The sequence below is a fragment of the Sander lucioperca genome, chromosome 12 (assembly GCF_008315115.2).
Source record: "Sander lucioperca isolate FBNREF2018 chromosome 12, SLUC_FBN_1.2, whole genome shotgun sequence".
Classification (NCBI taxonomy): Eukaryota; Metazoa; Chordata; class Actinopteri; order Perciformes; family Percidae; genus Sander; species Sander lucioperca.
In genome coordinates, this window is record NC_050184.1 from 18,209,786 (window position 1) to 18,230,976 (window position 21,191).

Sequence of the window (21,191 nt, forward strand, 5' to 3'; positions counted from 1 at the left end):
ATTATATTATAATAAATCTAATTATGAATTATACTATTGTGTGTAGAGCTGAAATGATTGTGATGGGCATTTCTTTGTACTAGGGCTGGGCGATATGACCTAAAAATAAAATCCCCGATTTTTTCCAAAAAAATCCGATTTAAGATTTAAATCGATTTTTTTCTCCCCCTACTTAAAATCAATCTGCAGATGACAAAGAAATTGTTCAAAACAAGTTTTAACTTTATTTTGTTTTGACTCACACACACGCACACACATGGGGCATGTATACCATTATGATTATTCATGCCAATTTTGTGGAAATATAAATTGGTTTGAGTGTTTTCTCTTTTTATGGATGGGGGGGTGCTATATATTCAACAAACAAACGGATGCGTGAGATAAAGCTGTTTTCACACATACAGGTAATTCACTTCTCGTTCCTCGCTAAAAGTTCAAATCATTTTAACGTTATTGCGCAACCTTGCCCCTATTTCCACCTGTTGCTGAGTAACGTACATTAACATCCCATGGTCTCTTGAATGTAGCATACCTGTAGCAAGCGCCTTCGTAGTAACTAGCGGTAGAAACAAACGTCGAAGAGGAGCTCCGTGCTACAGAGCGGCGATTGCTAGTTGTTTAAGCCGCTACAGACCTCCGTCACAGCTCGGTCGTATCAGCGGCATTTAGTAGATGTGTTGAGCCGCAAAAGAGTTCCTCAACACCGCCTCTGGTGCCCCGCATGGTGGTCCTTTAGGTCAGCGGTAGCTGGTGGTTCAGTTATCCGAGAATAGGTGACTCTCAGCCCGGGACAGAGCACCGCGAGCTGCCGGTCATTTCGGCGGAGATTACGGATAAGTAAGTAATGAAACTACTAGTTAAGAAAAGAATTAATATTAGTCGTTAGTCGTCGTGTAGTTGTTTGTGTATCTCTATGGCAAACGCGCGGGGCGAGGGCTGAGCCCGTTCGGAGCTATGGGAGCCCAGAGGGGAGCGTTGGCGGATGTTAAGGAGAAAATCGATTTTCATTTTAACAAATCGACGTTAACTACACATTCGAGTTAATCGATAAAATCGATTTTTCGCCCAGCCCTACTTTGTACTATATTCTTAAATTTTACAGACCACTCTGCAGATTAATTGATAATGAAAATAATTGTTAGTTGCAGGCCTGGTATTGCCACAAAATTTAAGAGTAAATTATTATTTAAAGGCCATAGTTTATCTACGACTTTGTCTCCACAAAAATAATATATAATAATAACCGCAGTGGCTTGATTCAATTCAATTTTATTTATAGTATAATAACATCATAACAAGAGTTATCTCAAGACACTTTACAGATAGAGTAGGTCTAGACCACACTCTATAATTACAAAGACCCAACAATTCCCCTAAGAGCAAGCATTCAGTGCAACAGTGGTGAGGAAAAACTTCCTTTTAGGGAGAAACCTGGACAGACCCAGACTCTTGGTAGGTGGTGTCTGACGGTGCCGGTTGGGGGTGTGATGAACAGTGGTAATAATAGTCACAGTAAAGATAATGGAACTATGACTATAAATAGTAGTTTTAATAGTTCATGGCGTAGCAGGACGTAGCGGGGCACTGCAGGGCGTAGCAGGACATAGCAGGGCACTGCAGGGCGTTACAGGGTGTAGCGGGGCACTGCAGGGCGTTACAGGGTGTAGCGGGGCACTGCAGGGCGTAGCAGGACGTAGCAGGGCGTTACAGGGTGTAGCGGGGCACTGCAGGACGTAGCAGGGTGTAGCAGGGCACTGCAGGGCGTTACAGGGTGTAGCGGGGCACTGCAGGGCGTTACAGGGTGTAGCGGGGCACTGCAGGGCGTAGCAGGGTGTAGCAGGACGTAGCAGGGCACTGCAGGGCGTTACAGGGTGTAGCGGGGCACTGCAGGGCGTTACAGGGTGTAGCGGGGCACTGCAGGGCGTAGCAGGGCACTGCAGGGCGTAGCAGGACATAGCAGGGCACTGCAGGGTGTAGCGGGGCACTGCAGGGCGTAGCAGGACGTAGCAGGGTGTAGCAGGGCACTGCAGGGCGTTACAGGGTGTAGCGGGGCACTGCAGGGCGTTACAGGGTGTAGCGGGGCACTGCAGGGCGTAGCAGGACATAGCAGGGCGTTACAGGGTGTAGCGGGGCACTGCAGGGCGTAGCAGGACGTAGCAGGGTGTAGCAGGGCACTGCAGGGCGTTACAGGGTGTAGCGGGGCACTGCAGGGCGTTACAGGGTGTAGCGGGGCACTGCAGGGCGTAGCAGGGTGTAGCAGGACGTAGCAGGGCACTGCAGGGCGTTACAGGGTGTAGCGGGGCACTGCAGGGCGTTACAGGGTGTAGCGGGGCACTGCAGGGCGTAGCAGGACATAGCAGGGCACTGCAGGGCGTAGCAGGACATAGCAGGGCACTGCAGGGTGTAGCGGGGCACTGCAGGGCGTAGCAGGACGTAGCAGGGCGTAGCAGGGCACTGCAGGGCGTTACAGGGTGTAGCGGGGCACTGCAGGGCGTTACAGGGTGTAGCGGGGCACTGCAGGGCGTTACAGGGTGTAGCGGGGCACTGCAGGGCGTTACAGGGTGTAGCGGGGCACTGCAGGGCGTAGCAGGACATAGCAGGGCACTGCAGGGCGTTACAGGGTGTAGCGGGGCACTGCAGGGCGTAGCAGGACGTAGCAGGGTGTAGCAGGGCACTGCAGGGCGTTACAGGGTGTAGCGGGGCACTGCAGGGCGTTACAGGGTGTAGCGGGGCACTGCAGGGCGTAGCAGGGTGTAGCAGGACGTAGCAGGGCACTGCAGAGCGTTACAGGGTGTAGCGGGGCACTGCAGGGCGTTACAGGGTGTAGCGGGGCACTGCAGGACGTAGCAGGGTGTAGCAGGACGTAGCAGGGCACTGCAGGGCGTTACAGGGTGTAGCGGGGTACTGCAGGGCATAGCAGGGTGTAGCGGGGCACAGAGCAGGACCACAGTGACAGCTGCAACCATGATTTAGGTGCCACCCTAATCCAAGAAAAACTGCTGGGCGAGCAAAAACACAAGGACTCCAGGGAATAAGCTCCCCAGAGCTAGATTAGTAACAAGCATTTCTGGGACATGGATGCACAAAGTTGGAAAGAGAGAGGAGAGAGGGGCTCAGTGTGTCAAAGGGAATCCCCCGGCAGTCTGACACTATAACAGCATAACTAAGAGCTGGTCCAAGGCAGACCTGAGCCAGCTCTGTAAGGGTTGGTAGATGAATCTGACGACTATGAAGAGAAGCAGAGAAGAAAAGGGGTGCCGTGTCTGCCGCTATACACCCTCCCTCGCTGGTCTAGGCGAACGCTGCAACTCCTCACTCCCTAACTATAAGGTTTGTCAAAGAGGAGAGTTTTAAGTTTACTCTTAAATGTGGTGACGGTGTCTGCCTCCCGGACCCGGACTGGGTGCTGGTTCCACAGGAGAGGAGCCTGGTAGCTGAAGGCTCTGGCTCTCATCCTACTTTTAGAGACTCTAGGAACCACAAGTAGCTGTTGTTACTTGCATTCTGGGAGCGCAGTGCTCTAGTGGGACAATAAGGTACTAAGAGCTCTTCAAGATATGTAGGTGCTTGACCGTTTAGAGCTTTGTAGGTCAGGAGAAGGATTTAAAATTCAATCCTGGATTTTACAGGAAGCTAATGCAGGAAAAATATGATCTCTTTTCTTAGTTCTTGTCAGAACACGTGCTGCAGCATTCTGGATCAGCTGGAGAGTCTTAAGGGACTTATGTGAGCAACCTGATAGTAAGGAATTACAGTAGTCCAGCCTGGACTGGAAGTAATGAATGCCATGTATCTGTGCATTAGACAGTTAGTCATGTTATGTACAAACCAGTGTATAGTTAAAGATGCCTCATAATGATGACACAACGTCAAGGATGCATATTAACGGTCAGCCACTATGTACTGTGATCAGTTTGAGTTTGTCTGCTCTGACAGATAAACCAGTCATCATGTACGTGTTTCTCACACTCGTTCTCTGCTCTGTGTCAGCAGGTGACCGACAATGGCTGTAAACGTGTACTCGACTTCAGTGACCAGTGACAACTTGAGTCGTCATGACATGCTGGTCTGGATCAATGACTCTCTACAGATGAACCTCACCAAAATAGAAATGTTGTGTACAGGTAAGAACTTCTTTCTCTATTAATGGGAGGACCACATATCTTTCATTTATGGACTGTTGTCTGACCTCTTGAAAGCATGTGTGCTATTCAGTATGACTGTGTGATTGTGGAACAGGGGGCCAGTCGCAGCTGATGATGAATACGTTGACTATGTGAGAGGAAGAAACACTGACGCTTCTGTTACCATCACATGAGCCACGTTGTCTTTGTTTCGTCAAAGATAAACTAGGAAAACTTTAATCTGGCACGGAAAGTAGAAGTTTAAAAAAAAGAATTGTAACTTAAGTTAAGCACTAACACATTGTACCTATGATAAATGTCTTAGAAGGTCTAATTCTTTATAGCGAATGCATTAGAGATGTCCTGATCTAGTACATCAGCATTAGTGGCCTTGCTCCTTTATTAAAGGGGACCTATTATAATAACATTTTCAGGTTCATACTTGTATTTTGTTTACATGCTTTAATGTTCAAAAAACACTTTAAAGGTGCAATATGTAATACTGACAGCAAGTGTTTAAAATGGTTACTCCAGTCCAAATTCAGAAACACTGGAGAGAGCCGCTCCACCAGCCCCTCCTCCCCAGACTCCCAAGTTCACGGGGCTTGCCAGGTTGAGAACGCTGAAGCCAACATCCCACAATGTCAGTGTTAGCTAGATGCTAGTCTCGCATTGACAGACATGACTTCAGAATAAATAGCACGCATATTTACACAAAACTGGGCGCCCGGATAGCTCAGTTGGTAGAACGGGCGCCCATATATACTCCTCGACCCAGGGGCCCAGGTTTGACTCCGACCTGCGGCCCTTTGCTGCATGTCATTCCCCCTCTCTCCCCCCTATCATGTCTTCAGCTGTCCTGTCAATAAAGGTGTAAAAATGCCCAAAAAATAATCTTTTAAAAAATATATATATTTACACAAAACTGCTTTGCTACCCCATTGTGGTGTAACTAAGAAATCTGCAGAATATATTTTTATTTCATTAACGGATTTAGCTTCTGTACGTCCAACATTGACATAGTATAGCTATTTTTAACATAGCACCCTGTCAGCTGATCCAAACATTTCCAGTACCAGTTAACTTTAGAGCGTGAGGCCTTTATTTATTTATTTATTTATTTATTTATTTATGTATGTGTGTATGTATATATATGTATATATGTATGTATGTATGTATGTATATATATATATATATATATATATATATGTATGTAGTATGTATGTATGTATATATATATATATATATATATATATATATATATACATATAATATATATCTATCTATATCTCTCAGGAGTTTGTCCTGCAACAGCAAAGAATGTCGCTTCAGCTCTAGCTTCATCTCTTTCTCTCTTTCTCCGTTGCCTTCACGTGCAGTTGAAAATGTTAATATGTAAACCCTCTGTGTGTAATTTAAAAAGGCGTGTCAGATCAGTGGATGCTGGCATGGCATATCCAGGTGCACTACTATAACCAAACTTAATAATCAATTATCAATCAGACTGTATTTATATAGCACTTTTCATACATGAAAATGTAGCACAAAGTGCTTCATACAATTCCCCTAAAAAGGTAGCTTTTAAGTTTGCCCTTAAAAATATCAACACTCTCGGCAACCCTCAGTTCCTCAGGCAGGCTGTTCCATAGACGTGGAGCATAGTAATAAAAGTTATGAGTTATCGTACAGACCTTTGGGACTATTAAAAGACCACTGCCATAAGACCTGAGGGCTCGAGAGGGTTCATAAGGGAAAAACAAATCTGATCAATAACTAGGGCTAAGACCGTTAAGAGCTTTTATATAACCAAGATAAAGACCTTAAAATCAATTCTGCCAGTGCAGAGACTTTAAAATCGGTGTAATGTGTGCCCTCTTTCTGGTCTTGGTCAGCCCCCTTACAGCTGAGGTTTGTAATAATTGTAATTGAGCAGTACTTTTCTTCTTAAAGGGGTGATAGAATGCAAAACCGATTTTACCTTGTCATAGTTGAATAAGGACAGTTCGCAGGGTAAATAGGACATACATAGAAGCTCAAAATCCCATTGATACCCCTTTACTATGCAAATCTCACATTTTGAAACTGCCTCTGAAAACGGGCGAATCTCAACAAAGCTGGAAGCTGACATCAGCATCTCAGCTCCTAGTCTTTGTCACGCCCCAACATTAGCATAGGCTACACCACTGACCTGAGGTCAGCTTAGTCTTCTGAATCTAGCTAGGTCATGCAGATCTCCAGAGGTCCGCTATTTAATTACTAAATTCACTTCTGAGATTTTTTTATGCGAGAAATCAACTATGTAGAGGTCAAATATGGGCTGTTTTACGAAAATTGATGGATAATTGCAAATTTTGTCCGACTGTGTGTCGCAGTTCAGCAGGAGTTCAGCAGGCTACGTGACAGCGGCCGGTGCTGCCTCGCCGCCCGGCGTGTCCTACTGCATAGACTCCGGCTCGCTGTGAGCTAGCTGGATCTCCGTCACGAAGGGAAGCCCGCGGCGCTCCATACCCACGCAAAGTCACCGGTTCTGGGTTACTGGACTACAAAATGCCGAGGCCCTGATGGAGCTCCAGGGCCTGCAGCTAGCTGCGATCTTTACCCATAGGATCGAAGGGACAGTAGCAGCTAATGAAATCCCTAATGTTCACAAAAATGCATTAAATTGAAATCGGACACCATTGTTAGCTTTATAAGACCTTGGGGTAGATGTTATGTAAGTGGCGTGATGAAATTCAAACTAAATATACTCTAGTTATGCCGAAAGTGAAGCTAACTAGCTAGCCGCGATCTGTACACATAGGATTGAAGGGACAGTAGCAGCTAACGAAATCCCTAGCTAATGTTCACAAAAATGCATTAAATTGAAATCGGACACCATTGTTAGCTTTATAAGACCTTGGGGTAGATGTTATATAAGTGGCGTGACGAAATTCAAACTAAATATACTCTAGTTATGCCGGCAGCCAGCCCTGAGTATTCCAGTAGTCCAGTAGCCGAGAAACGGTGACTTTCACTGGCTATGGAGGTTGCCGCTTTCTCGTCAGACTGTGTGGAGCTCCTAAAGTCCGACACGTCTTACCAAATTTGCAAATCAATTTTCGTAAAACGGCCCATATTTGAGCTTTATATAGTTGATTTCTCGCATAAAAAAGTCTCAGAAGTGAATTTAATAACGAAATAGCCCGACAAACAATGTATAGCTTTGCAGTGTCTGAAATATGAGACCTGCTGTCTCGTCTCCATGTGTTTCTATGGGGTTCCTCAACCAATCACCGCGCAGCTCATCTAAATATTCATGAGCATACCATATTTGGAAGAAAAGCTCTTGTTCCAAATAGAGCCACATTCACAGGGTAGTTAAGGGCCTAATAAAATAGCATTCGGGCAATTTTCAGCCCAACCAATGTTCCATACCCTATTAGGAGACGTTAAGGAACAGTGTAAAATACCCTATATAATCATTCTATCACCCCTTTAAGAACAGGAAGTAAGGCATTACAATAGTCTATCCTACAGGTAATAATAGCATGCACCGATGTCTCTGTGTTGGCTCGGGAGAGAAATGGACGGATGGATGGAAATGGACTCTGGTCCGTCCATTGTTCTTCAAATGATAAAAGGCTGATTCTGTTCTATTTCTGAGGTGTGGCTCAAGGTTCAGATCTGAATCAAATGTGACCCCTAGGTTTTTGACTTGTTGGCTGGGTTGAAGTGCCATTGTTTGCAGTTTGGCATCCAATTTCTCTCTTTGATCACCAGTAATCCAGACCTGGGTTTTGTCCTGGTTGAGCAGGAGAAAGTTCTCTGCCATCCATGACTTAATATCTCAAATACAGTTTTAAAGGGACTCAATTGGCTCTAAGTCAAGTCAAGTCAAGTCAAGACAAGTAGTGTTTGGGCAATGGTAATATTGTAGAAAGTAGTTCCCATGGATTATGATTTGTAGTTTTCAACACCTAATCAATACCTAAATGGAGTTTTTGAACATGCAGCACACACTCAGTCCTTGTAACAATTAGACTATATTGGACATTGTTATTTATTTGTGGATCATTTTAATCGTACAGGTGCTGCCTACTGCCAGTTCATGGACATGCTCTTTCCCAACTCTGTGCCTCTGAAGAAAGTTAAGTTTGGTGCCAAGCTGGAGCATGAATACATCCATAACTTCAAGCTTCTGCAGGTTTCCTTCAAAAAGATGGGAGTCGACAAAGTAAGTAACAACACGCACCCAGTGCACATCCTGTACATGTCCGCTTTAAATTACAAGATGTGTTCTACTACGTGCAGAAGGTCTGAACAAATTGCATGTTTTGTTGTTGATTGACCTTGCTCCTGAGTTTTAAACGTATAATGTATTTTAAAATAAGCAGCCCCTCACGCATGCATATGCAAAATGTTCATACAGTCTGATACCTGTCAATGCCGTGAGCAACGGTGATAAAAGCTGTGATGCTCACTGTGGCTGCATTTGTTAGGATGTTTAAAATGAACAAGAACATAGGCTAATACTATAGTTGTGACTTCAAAATTCCAGTTTATACAAAGGGATTCTTAGAGGCCAAATGAAGTCCTGTGGTTTAAAAAAAAAAAGAAGGAATATTTTCTGGACCTCCAACAAAGAACGGCTGGCCTCCAGTCGTCAATGAAAATAACTTTTACCTTTTACCTTATGACTACAATATGATCAATATACAAAATGCATAGATAACCCATTACATGTCACTGAAAGACACTGTTCAAACCATACTTTTGCCTAAAAAAAAAAATACAAGAATCTCCATATAGAAATGTCCAAATCTGATTACGGGCGTTTTCACACATACCTCATTTGGTCCGGACTTTTGGACTTTTCAGTTTGATCCGAACCAAAATTAGAGGTGTGAAACATCCCCCAGACCACGGTCCGGATCAAAAGACCAAATTTTGGTCCGATAAAAAGAGGTGGTCTCGGTCCGGTTCGTTTATAGTGTGAAAGCATTTTTTGGATGGTTCGGACTTTCGGACCAAATGCAAGAAGCTCTGGCAGGCTCTCCTTGTGTTACAAGACCGGGGAAGATCCTTTAAGGAATAGCTCGGTGCTTAGTGTGTAGGCCACATGAGAGAGTGACGGTGAATGTGCCCAGAGCAGACAGCTGTTGGCTATCAGAGCAGAGAATACATCAGCAGTTTACTTGTTAAGTGGTAGGAGAGAGCAACAGTCAGTAGGAGAGAGCAGCAGTCAGTAGGAGAGAGCAGCAGTCAGTAGGAGAGAGCAGCAGTCAGTTGGAGAGAGCAGCAGTCAGTAGGAGAGAGCAGCAGTCAGTAGGAGAGAGCAGCAGGCAGTAGGAGAGAGCAGCAGGCAGTAGGAGAGAGCAGCAGGCAGTAGGAGAGAGCAGCAGGCAGTAGGAGAGAGCAGCAGGCAGTAGGGGAGAGCAGCAGGCAGTAGGGGAGAGCAGCAGGCAGTAGGAGAGAGCAGCAGTCAGTAGGAGAGAGCAGCAGTCAGTAGGAGAGAGCAGCAGTCAGTAGGAGAGAGCAGCAGGCAGTAGGAGAGAGCAGCAGTCAGTAGGGGAGAGTAGCAGTCAGTAGGAGAGAGCAGCAGTCAGTAGAAAAAACTCCGACACAGAGAGAGATACGAGAGGACGGGGAAGCCCGTCTACAAACCAATCAGTTCTAAGTATCTGGAAACGCAGCTCACGTATGTGATGACGGCAGGACGTAGTTTTGTCACGTAGAGATCTTTAGTGCGCTTGCATAACTGCAGTGTGAAACCAAAACTTACCGGATCAAATGTAACGATGAAACAAAAACATGAACCTTGGTTCGGACTTTCATGTGTGGAAACGCTCTAAGGCACTATCTTCTGGTGCTGCTTCACAATCAAAATCACATGAATAGTATCTTAATATTTACAGCCGTCATCAGTAGAACTAAACATGAATCATGCTGCCTGGTTGTTGAGGATTTGCGTAATCTTGGTCTAGATTACTGGGCTACCCGCCCACTCTTTCCTGTGGTGAGGAAAACACTGCAACTATACTTACTTTACTCTTCTCACACACACTTGATGAGGATGAATATTCTTTACTCTTAACTGTAAAGAATATTCATCTATAGAGCGACGGTGGTGTATAAAGAATGGTAAGACACAAATATTTCAAATCCGGTTTTGAAACTGAAACTGCTGCTATGAGAACAGGAACCAAAATGTTTTGTAATAACAACATAACGGGCAGGGCAGATCCAGCTTAGTCGTCCTTTGTTTTCAGACTCAACACGATGACAAGGCTGCCATCATTTATTCATGTTTCAACTTCCTTCCTTCCTGCCGTCCATTTGCTTGAAGTCATTACTCTAGATCTGAGCTCTGTTTGAAATGAGTGGACAGTGTTGATTCATAGGTCGGTGTAACAGACACTTGAAAAATGTAGATTATGTCATTGGTATTCATAGCCGTCCAGGGTTATAATCCCCGACATTGTGCCGCCCTTGTTCATGATTTGTTAATTGTCTAATAATGTCAGCTTCCTGATTGGCTGAGTAATTGGATTTACTGCTGACGTCTCTTTTTTTTTTATACTGATGGTTTTTTTTCCTCACTGTCTTGGCCTGCTTTGTATTTAATTATGTGCCAGAACTGAAGACATGTTTCTGGGCCAAGCGTCCTTCACAGTTCACACACCTTCCCCCATTTCCTAGTGTAGACATCCAATCTGGAAAAACTAATCTTGGACTGACTGGAACCTGGGTCCCTGCAGTCTGACATAGGTCATCATGTATCACAGTCAAAAGATTCTGGACTTTATCACAGGACCATAGGACATGAAGTAATTGGATGTCCTCTGTCTTACATTTCCAGCAATTTGATTGGTCTTTCAGACCAATTCTAAAAACTGGAGGGCGTCCAACAGAAGCGATGCATGATCTTGAACAGAATGAGGCGCACCCTCACATCGCGTGACATAGTTTTAGTATTCCTACAGATTCTGTCCCACTCCTCATCGTCCAGTGTAACACTCAGATCCCTTTCCCATGTCTTCTTGAGGGCTGACCAGGTTCTGCCTAAGCATAGAATAATACCCAGAAGCCTCATGACCTTTTCCATATTTCAACAACACCTTATTTAAACTTTCTGGTGCTGTAGGGGCTGAAGATCATAATCCAGCGGAAGGTATCTAATAAAGATATGATTTTTGGTATCGGTACAAAAACACATGAACTGTATTGACAGTGCTAATGTAGTAACCGTACCAGCAGTGGCGCACACTGCCATTAATCAGAAGCTACCAGGCAGACAGCTGTTAAAACATCCTGGTCCTTATTCTCTCTCTTTTTGCTTCCAGATCATTCCAGTAGACAAACTGGTGAAGGGCAAGTTCCAGGACAACTTTGAGTATGTCCAGTGGTTTAAGAAGTTCTTTGATGCCAACTATGATGGGAAGGAGTACGACCCAGTGGAGGCTAGGCAGGGCCAGGATGCCATGCCCATACCCAACACTGCCACGTCAGCTCTCACCAAAACCCCGAAGAAGGCCCTCAGTCAAGGTCAGAGCTCTGGTTTGGGTCACACCGTTTGAAATGTTATGGGGGAAACGCTGGTAAGTTACACTTTTTAAGTTAATAACCTTCTCTTTTTTTGTCTCTTCAGCTCCTCAAAGGCCACCTGTTGCCAAGGTAGCGCCCAAGTTGGCTAACGTCAGTGCGAGGAAGCCGGGGATGGGAGGAGGCGACGAGGAAAGGGCGGAGCTTATGAATGAGGTCAGCACATCACCTGCTCCATACAGTCACTATTGAAAGTGAAATGACTCAGTTCTACTACAAGCAGATTATTTAAAATGAGCTTTATTGGTGTCTTCAGAGAGGACATGGAAAGTTAGTCCAGGGTTTTCTGCTTTGCTTTTATACGGCTTAGGCACAAGTGGATTTGCCCAACACCTAAGCATAAAAACTAAGTGAAGAGCACTGCTGTCTTTTGCTCAAATGTTCCCATGATGGTTGCATACACAGTGGCACACAGTGTTACAGCCAAACACACACATACACACCCTGCCCACATAGTGTCAGCTGCAGCCCACCTGTTAGCGAGGGTGTGGTGGAGAGAGGGAGTAAGAAGTTAGCAGTAATGTTATAGCTGTGAACGTAGCAGTGCAGTCTGTGTACAGTTTATCTCTCGGTAGTCTATATCATACGGTCCACTTCCGGGATTGCTCCGGTGCTGCAGGAAATTCTGCCAGATGCATGTATTTTCTGTTTCCTTCCGCTTTCTTTGTGTTGGAATTTTAAATCTGGTGGATTTGTGAGGACTATGGTTAACTGCTCCTCAGATCTCTGCAGGGTAAATCCAGACAGCTAGCTAGACTATCTGTCCAACCTGAGAGGTTTTGCAGTGGCTCCGTGCGAAACTTAGCACCGCCCATGACAATTCTGATTGGTTAAAAGCTATGCCAATGTTTGTTCTCTAAGTGTATGTGCAGCGCTTTTTAGTCACTGCTTTTTCAGCTTTAGTCTCTTTTCTTTGCCTTTTAAGCAGCGCGGCAGTGGCCACTTCTGCTGAGTTTTCTCCTTGATTCTCCAGCAGGCTTGCAGTAAATCTGGTGGCGTAGACGCACATTGAGCTCAGGCTCGTTCACAGGGGGGTAGAGTACGAGCAGCAGGGCAAGGAGGCATTTCATTGGTTCTTAAAAAGTGGTTGTTGGGTTTGATTAGTGGGAGTTTTTACAGGATCACAGCAGCTCCAGATGACACATCTTTTTCGCTCCGTTTTTAGAGCCCATAAGTTATTTGTTGCTCTCAGGGTGTAAAGACCATTTAAAAACATATATAAAAAGTGTATATTGCAGGGCTCAACGCTAACTTTTTAAAGTGGTTGCCGGCTTGGCAACCAGGCATCAGCTTTTGGTTGCCGAAATTGACAATACGGTTGCCATGTTTCAAACTGCCTATAGTTGGAGCAATTAATTTCATATGTAAGTATACCACACATTTTAATAATGAAACCATGAGATAATGGCTGGCAATATAATTTCCTATCCCTCTCAAATAGTGCAGATCACAAAACTCACGGATCAGACCACGGTTTGGAGTCACGGATCAGATCAATTTTCGGATCAGCAAAAAAACGGGGGAATTTAAATGATTATTAAAAATGTAATAATAACTTTAAACTATAATTACTTCTTTCATCAGTAAATTGCTGTTACAAGACAAAAACGGATGAGAAAAGGGTAGTTTGCAATAACTTTGAATGCACCACGTAATGAGGACCTGTTGCTGCCAGACATCTGGGGTCTGGATGTGTCCAGGGATAGACCTCCACGTCAGAATTATTATTATAAATTAAATATTGAGCCATTACATTGAAAATCTTTAAGACAACACAAACCTATCATTTCTGTACCCTGCTCCGAAACAACAGACTACCTGAACGCCTTTTTCTCTCCACACCGCTGTCTTCTGACAGTAAGTCACGTCCTGAGATCCATAATGTTGTCAGACACTTTTAATAACAATCTGAGCCTGTCTGTGGTAAAAACAATCACCAAATATAAAGATGTTTGGTCCCGTCAGTCTATTAGACACACATGCGTGAGGAAATGGGGCCCAGGTTGAATAAAAACAGTAGTTATCCTTTAAGGTGGACAAGCTATTTTTATTTTAGTGACAAGTTGCTCTTCCAAGTTCTGCTTTAGTGATCGCTCCCTTGCTGCAACAGACAACCACTCAACTTTATGCAAATAATTGTGCGGTGACGTCACCAATATGCGCACATGCAATAAATGAGCACATGACTTCATTTGCACCTAAGCACTGTAAAATGCAGAAGTCATCTGAAAAAAGTAGAAAGAAAAAGTACTGTTTTGGCCCGTTTGCTGCAGGTGGAGATGCTGAAATCCACCATTCAGGACATGGAGAAGGAGAGAGACTTTTATTTTGGTAAGCTGAGGAACATTGAGCTGATCTGCCAGGAGAAGGAAGGAGAGGGTGACCCCACGCTGCAGAGGATCATCGACATCCTCTACGCCACAGACGTGAGTTCAGGCATGGCATTCATTCTGCAGCCCAAGGACTTGGTGCATATGAAATGGCCTCAGTTTGTCACTATATTGTCTTATATGTAAGACAAAATTACATTTTTATGATATTTATTACTTATTACTATTATTCATAGAAAATAACTAAGCAGAAATATAGCCATAAATAATACTAGAATTATATTTAATATTTTTCTTGTTGATGAATCAGATGAAAAGACTCAAATCAACAGTGAATGAATCCACCAACAGATAGTGTGTGTGTGTGTGTGTGTGTGTGTGTGTGTGTGTGTGTGTGTGTGTGTGTGTGTGTGTGTGTGTGTGTGTGTGTGTGTGTGTGTGTGTGTAGCCTGATGTGTCATAGAAACACCTGACATGTTCCTTCATCACCATGAACACACACAGACACACAGACACACAGATAGACACACAGACACAGACACACACGGACACACACACACGGACACACACAGACACACACAGACACACACACAGACAGACAAACAGACACACAGACACACACACACACAGACACACAAACACAGACACACACACACACAGACAAACACACAGACAAATAAACACACACACACACACACAGAGAGACAGACAGACACACACACACAGACAAATACACACACACATGGACACACACGGACACACACAGACAAATACACACACACAGAGACAGACACACAAACACAGACAGAGACACACACACACACACACACACACACACACACACACACACCCCCCTCCATAGTTTATTTGTGCCTGGATCCCACACCCATTTCTTTGAGCCCCAGTAAATTCCAGCAGAGGAGTGGCGTGCTCCCTGAGGCTACTGACTGACCTCCTGTCTACCATGATGGCTCTCTGCTGAGACCCAGTACTGCTCTACGAGGGGCACGCTGGCACTGCTGGAATACATCAATGGTGGAATTATGGATTTGGAGACTCCTGACACCCTAAATATGTTAAATATGTTTTTAGATGAAACGAGCTGTACAGCATTTATAACTCTCTCTCTCTCTCTCTGTCTCTCTCTGTCTGTCTCTCTCTCTCTCTCAGGAGGGTTTCGTGATCCCGGATGCCGAGGAGCAGGAGGAGTTTTAATATTGGAGACTGCAGGCGATGGCCTGGTCTCCACACCCACCTCGAGATCCTTTCTCAAGCCAAGACAGCCAGTTTGGTTTTCTATCCAGCACCAGACCTGATCTGTCGACTTGTGCCCCGCCAGCCCTGAACCCACATCCCAACCTGCCGGACCTCTTCCTCCACCTTCTTCTTTTAACAATAATCAAGAAGGCCTGGGTCAAAGGCTCTTCTTCCTCCTCTTCCTCCACACCTGTCAGTCTGCCAGAGTCCCAGGCCCCCACCCTCTCCTGTACTCCATCCTTCCCCAAACCAGATTGTGCAGTACATATCTGGTTTTTGTAATGGACTTGAGTGTGAAAAACACGGTGATGTTCTGTGTGTGTGTGTGTGTGTGTGTGTGTGTGTGTACACGTGTGTGGTTGTATGTGTTGAAACAAATCCAACGTGAAAAAGCTCCTCTGAAGACCCGGCTGTCATCACTTTGTCCCACACTAAGCCACCTGCTTTGATTTTGTCTCTCCTGTTGATTCTGAATTAGATTATTAATTTGTAGGACGATGCATGCCCAGAGAAACCCCCCCACATTCCCAACTCCAGCCCTTAGTTTGGAGATGGATTGAGTAGGTTTGGAGTTGTGTGTGAGCAGGCGTTGAGGAACCTTAGCCAGTTTGATGTAGCCGATATGTGTGACACTGATGAAGGGCTCAGGGTTTAGTGTGGGACAAGGCAGCAGTCGGGGGGGGGGGGGGCTTTCTCTCTGCCTTTCTTCCACCAAGGAGACCTCCTGATTCTGTCCTGTTTGTAAATGTGTGCTACTGTTTTATCTGTATTACCCCCCCCTCACTCCATTTCATTTCTTATACAATTTTGGTTGCTGTTCTTGTAGCAGATCAGCCCCCCCCCCCACCCCCACATGCTCCCACTCGAGCTCGGTGTCCACACTGGAGGAGTCTTAAATCAGCTCCAGGACAGTGTCTTTTTGTCCCAGTGGACTTTTGATCAACACGCTGAGTGAGACAGCTTACCAGTAGTTTTCGATGTGTAGACCCCCCCCCCCCACACTGTTTTATAGCAGTGACCCTTACTTAGGCTTCAGCCAATAGAAAACTCCTCCTGAGGGGGGAGATCCAGAGTTCACTACATGTAGTACCCCCCCCCCCACTGTCCTTTGACTTTTTTTTACCTGATTTGAAACAACAATCTGTTTTCTGTTAGCAGGGCTTCTTGTTATTGAAGTACATAACTTTATCGATGGCCTTATTCATAACAAATTCCTTTTCATAAGAATACATTTTTCATAATTTTTTTTTTTTTATTTTACTTTAATGTTAGTCTTATTGGGCAAATGTTTGTACTGTTAGTCCTATTTTTAACGTGTTCTGAAAATAAACAACGTTGGAGGTGTTTTGGACGAAAGCTGTGTGTCGGCTTGCAGCAGACCATCTAATGGTCATACAGCAAACTAAATATCCATATTTAGTTTAATTTCATGGGTTTCTGATGACTTGTGTGGGTGTTTTTTACCAGCAGTTAGCTCCACGGTGATATAAATGTATCTCCGTGTATTAGCGTAGAATTGAAATTCAGATCAGTTATCTTCGGGGTGCTGGGCTGATCCTTCCCCTCAGCTGATGGAGCACCTCTCCATCAGAGACCCGCTAACTCCACCATTTAACAAGCACTGCCGTTTGGGGGGAATGTTGCCCATAATCAAAGGGTGCCTGGGTATACATTCTTTTAGTATTTTCTGGTAGTTGCCTTTTAGTAAAACCGCACTTACAAAAAAACGTACTTTGGCTTTTAGAAACAATTTCCAGATCGTACTTTTTTCAGAATGTAAGCTTTTATTAAGAGTGATTTGAACTGCGGCGTTTCTTGATCTGAGCGCAGTCCACCTTGGTATGGTGGTGTCTACGCCCTGCAGCATGCTGGGTATGAAGATGAGCTTAAAGTTCTGACTGACTTTCATCTTTAATTTGGGACTTTTTACATCCATTTTTTGTGTGATTGCTTTAGGACTCGTTTTACTCACAGCCACCCGATTTTTGGACATTGCAGGAGGAAAATGATCAGCCAGATGAGTCAACCAGAGAGTTTTAGTGCGAGTCCATCACCTCATCAGTCGTATGGCGCAATTTCTAAAGCCAAAACCTCTCAAAAGTTGGAAGTGAATCTGGCAAATCTCAGTGTCTGCTGATGTCTGAGGGACATGTGAAGGTCCAGGACTAAAAAGGATTTGACCAAATATTAAATATAAGTTTGGTCACCTGAAACTGGGGCACTGAATAAAAACCTCCCTTTCCTTTGCTGTTCATCTGACTCGGATTTAACCACACATCAAATGAAAGTGCAAGTCAGGACTTTTCTGCAGGTCCTTCTTTTATTTTCTGGTGTAATGTGCTTATACAGGCCAAGTGGCCACACAAGCAGCTGCTCCTTACTGTCAGCATTCTCTTTGGTCCCATGAGCATGTACTAACTAACTAAACATTGTCTTCACTGATGACTCTGCTGATTATTTTCTCACGTTTTCAAAATAGTTGAAACATAATTTCTCGGATCAGAAAGTTGTGTACTGAAATATCTTGTTTGATTTGACCAAAACCCAGAGATATTTGGGTTAATATTTTAGTTGAGTCTATAATGATTTAAAACAAAGAAAACCCACAAATCCTCACATTTTTTTATTCTTAAGTCAGGATTTTTTATTTTTGACCTTTTCGCTTAGACGACTCAAATAGGGAAGCGGTGAGAGGCACGGAAGAACTTTCTGATCTCAATAGTTCTCTCTTCTGTTTGTGACTTGGTGAAAAACTCGATTGGGGCTGCATGTGTGAATGGTGGAAATCACTAGCTGTACCTGAAAGGTTAGCCCAGACATTTACCAGGAGCTATGTGTGAAGGAGGCTTTACATTACCTAGACATGCATTTATTAAGTAGTTTTTATTGGTATTTAACCAACAAAACAGATCCCCAACTGGGGCTCTCTGCAGCTTTCACCAAGTCACATTTAAGACTTTTGAAGACCTTTATGAATGAAATTTAAGACCTATATCACGACATAAAGAGTCACAAACGTACCTGCAACATAAAAATGTATCAAATTGAATAAAAGTGACACGGCGTAATAATAATCTGTAATTACAGTGAATTATATTTGGACGAATGAAAAAACTGCAACACCCCAGAATAATAAAAACCATTTCAATGAGCATTAGAGGCAGCATTACACGGACATAGGGGAATTTAAGACCTAGAACACTATACTTCAGTGAATTTAAGAGCCCGCGGAAACCCTGGCAACCCTCCCCGCCATCATGTTGTGGTTAGAGAAAAAGCAAAGTTTAAACCATTAGACAAAGACAAACTTTATACTGTACACCTACACCTACAGTAATCCTGTTACAGAAATGGATTTGAATCGGTGCAAACACAGGGATGGTGCTGCACGTCAGCCTCTTATGGCTGTAATGAATATTCTAACAAAAACATTTTTGAAAGATGATCCTGCCACCTTTTCTTAGGTCATAATCATATGAAAGAAAACAATTTAGATCAGACTTAGAAGATGGATTACAAGAAAAGAAATGTTTTTTTGCCTCTAAGGGCTTCCGTACTGAGAGGATACATTGATTATCAAAATAGTTGATTACTTCCCAAATATGTACAATGAAAACTAAACGCAACCAAAGCAAACTACATAGTTGAAAGTCAAATTGATAGTGGTTAAACCTTTCTAATGGGACTGAAGTAAATGCCCCGAATGAATTGAAATGCTGATTGACTTGCACAATACTCCTAAGACTGGACTTTATGTTACAAGACTTTGAAGCTCCAGTTTCCTAAAGATGTCCTGTAGTTTGACATGTCTTTAGTGGAATACCATTCCTGTGTGTTAAGACAAACGGTAGCACACTGAGGTCTCTCTCTAAACTGTGAGGCCAGCTGGAACACTTGAAACTGTAGACAAATTTCGAGCAGTTCTGAGTGGCGTCGAGCCTTAGTGAAGAAGTGCTTTTCGTTATGCAAGAGGGAGCAGACGTCCCCCTTTACGTATTGGCCTCTGTACTGAACCCAGTGCCAATGTAAGCTTCCTCCTCTAGCTCCCTAACAGTCTGTATTTATTGAATCTTAATACCAACTGTCGTCACTTCAGTCACCTGTCAGGTGTGACTGGTAACACGACGAGATCTTCGGTTATGTCGGGAAAGGCTTTGACAATGGTCTGGTTTTATGACGGTTGTAATATGGGTTATTGGAAGTGTTACTGAGGAGGACTGTGTGTGGTCTTCACACACGCCTGAAACAGATCATGCTCAGAACATTTTGGCCACTGTGGGGATCCGTAACTTTTATCTCCACTAAGAGTTTAAAGGTCCCAAATTGTAAAAAAAACCAAAAACAATGCCCATGTCTTTTTGTTATTATAAAGCAGGTCGAGGTGCTATATAAATATTGTGAACGTATCAAACAGCCTGTATTCAGAAACTGTGCCTTTAACTGAGCCGTCAGGACTTCCGTACGGTTGTATAAAGTAGGTAGAAAGTGCCGCTACAGTGCTGTTACAGTCATTCCCTGGCTGCAATGACACCTAGAATGCAGATGAGGAAGAATTGGAAATGCTGTTTCAGACAGAGGACAGGTATATTCAGACAGTATCAGAAAATGTTTTGTTTTTTTTACTTTAAACATGTTCTAGTAGAAACTCAAAATACAAGTATAAAGCTGAAAACGTGCAGAATATGGGACCTTTAAATCAACATGTTTCCGTTGCTGATCCCCAGTTTGGCTGAAGTGGTGCAGCATCACACAGGTGTGCGTGTGTGTGTGTGTGTGTTTGCTGGAAATGTCAGAGCAAAGTGAAATGATGGCTTCAAAGGTAACGGTGGTGCTTGTGTGACCTCTGCGCGTTTCCCTCTCAAGAATCCGTGCTGATAAGCGTGAACACTGTGAGTCTCTCCTGTTTATGCTGGACTTTGATGTGTTTGTTATACTCTGGAAAACTCGATTTTCTTCAATCAAGTTTGGTACAGACAATAAAAACCAGTATTTCCACGTCCACGCTGGACTGTTTGTTTGTTTTTCTTGAATCAGTGTGACTGTCATTAACACACGAGGTGTCAGCTCCCAGTAGATATGAAATCAATGTTTCAGGACTCATTTCCAGCGTGTAAAGTCATTGGTATGCATCGCTCCCTGGTTTCTCACCAGGTCCTATCTGAGTTGTCATGACCAGGGATCAACCCGTGTTTACCGGCTTGGTTTGAGTTAGTCTCGAATCCAACCAATCCCCATGGTCTTGGGCGGAGTTAAGCTCCAGAGGCTCTGCTAAATAGTCTCAGGAAGGAACACCCCGTAAAAGAAAACGCCTCATACAATATTAAATTAAGTTAACTATCGACACAATACACTAATGTGAGCTATTTATATTAACATATATACATAAACTAAAATATTGCACAAATTCAAATGCTGACCCGATGATGACCCTAGCTGAAACGTCCCAGGGTCACCAAAGTTATTACAAATAACCCTGACAACATGAAGGATTAACCAAATTTCATCTCAATCCATTCAATAGTTGTTGAAACATTTCACTCAAAAGGTGTCGCATAGATGTAATACAGTCTTAACCTCTTTTAATGCAGTGTGGTAGAAGTACAAAGTCTCACAAAATATTCATTTAAAGTGTCAGTACTTCAAATGTGTATTTAAATGGTCAACTTGAGTGAGTGCCTACCAGAGATGGGGACTCGAGTCTCTGGTGGTGCCTACACCACCGTGGTCTGTAGAAATGCTCATGTAGTGTTGTATTGTATAGTAGTAGTGAATGGGTTTTTTCACTGTAAATAGGAAACATGCAGTAAATGAGTGGAACATGATAACATGAAGAAAACAACGGCAGTCTTTGTGAATCCCACGTGATCCTTCAGTCCAGGCAGCCTGAGGCTGACCTTTG

At 43.8% G+C, this 21,191-nt stretch overlaps 1 protein-coding gene across 5 annotated transcripts in view; it reads left to right on the forward strand.

The window, feature by feature from the left end:
- The window catches only part of mapre1b (microtubule-associated protein, RP/EB family, member 1b), a 22,148-nt gene extending 1,855 nt beyond the window's left edge, over positions 1 to 20,293 (forward strand). For 2 of the 5 annotated variants that reach the window (XM_031283895.2, XM_031283894.2), the window contains exons 2-7: positions 3,991 to 4,124; positions 8,192 to 8,337; positions 11,447 to 11,648; positions 11,752 to 11,861; positions 13,979 to 14,131; positions 15,206 to 16,643. In XM_031283895.2, coding sequence (XP_031139755.1) covers positions 4,004 to 4,124; positions 8,192 to 8,337; positions 11,447 to 11,648; positions 11,752 to 11,861; positions 13,979 to 14,131; positions 15,206 to 15,250 — 777 coding nt within the window. In that variant the 5' untranslated portion in view covers positions 3,991 to 4,003 and the 3' untranslated portion in view covers positions 15,251 to 16,643. Of the gene's footprint in view, positions 1 to 3,990; positions 4,125 to 8,191; positions 8,338 to 11,446; positions 11,649 to 11,751; positions 11,862 to 13,978; positions 14,132 to 15,205; positions 16,644 to 20,045 lie in introns of those variants that run through there. The other 3 variants (XM_031283892.2, XM_031283893.2, XR_004102252.2) reach the window with 2 other exon arrangements.
- Positions 20,294 to 21,191: the final 898 nt, after the last annotated feature.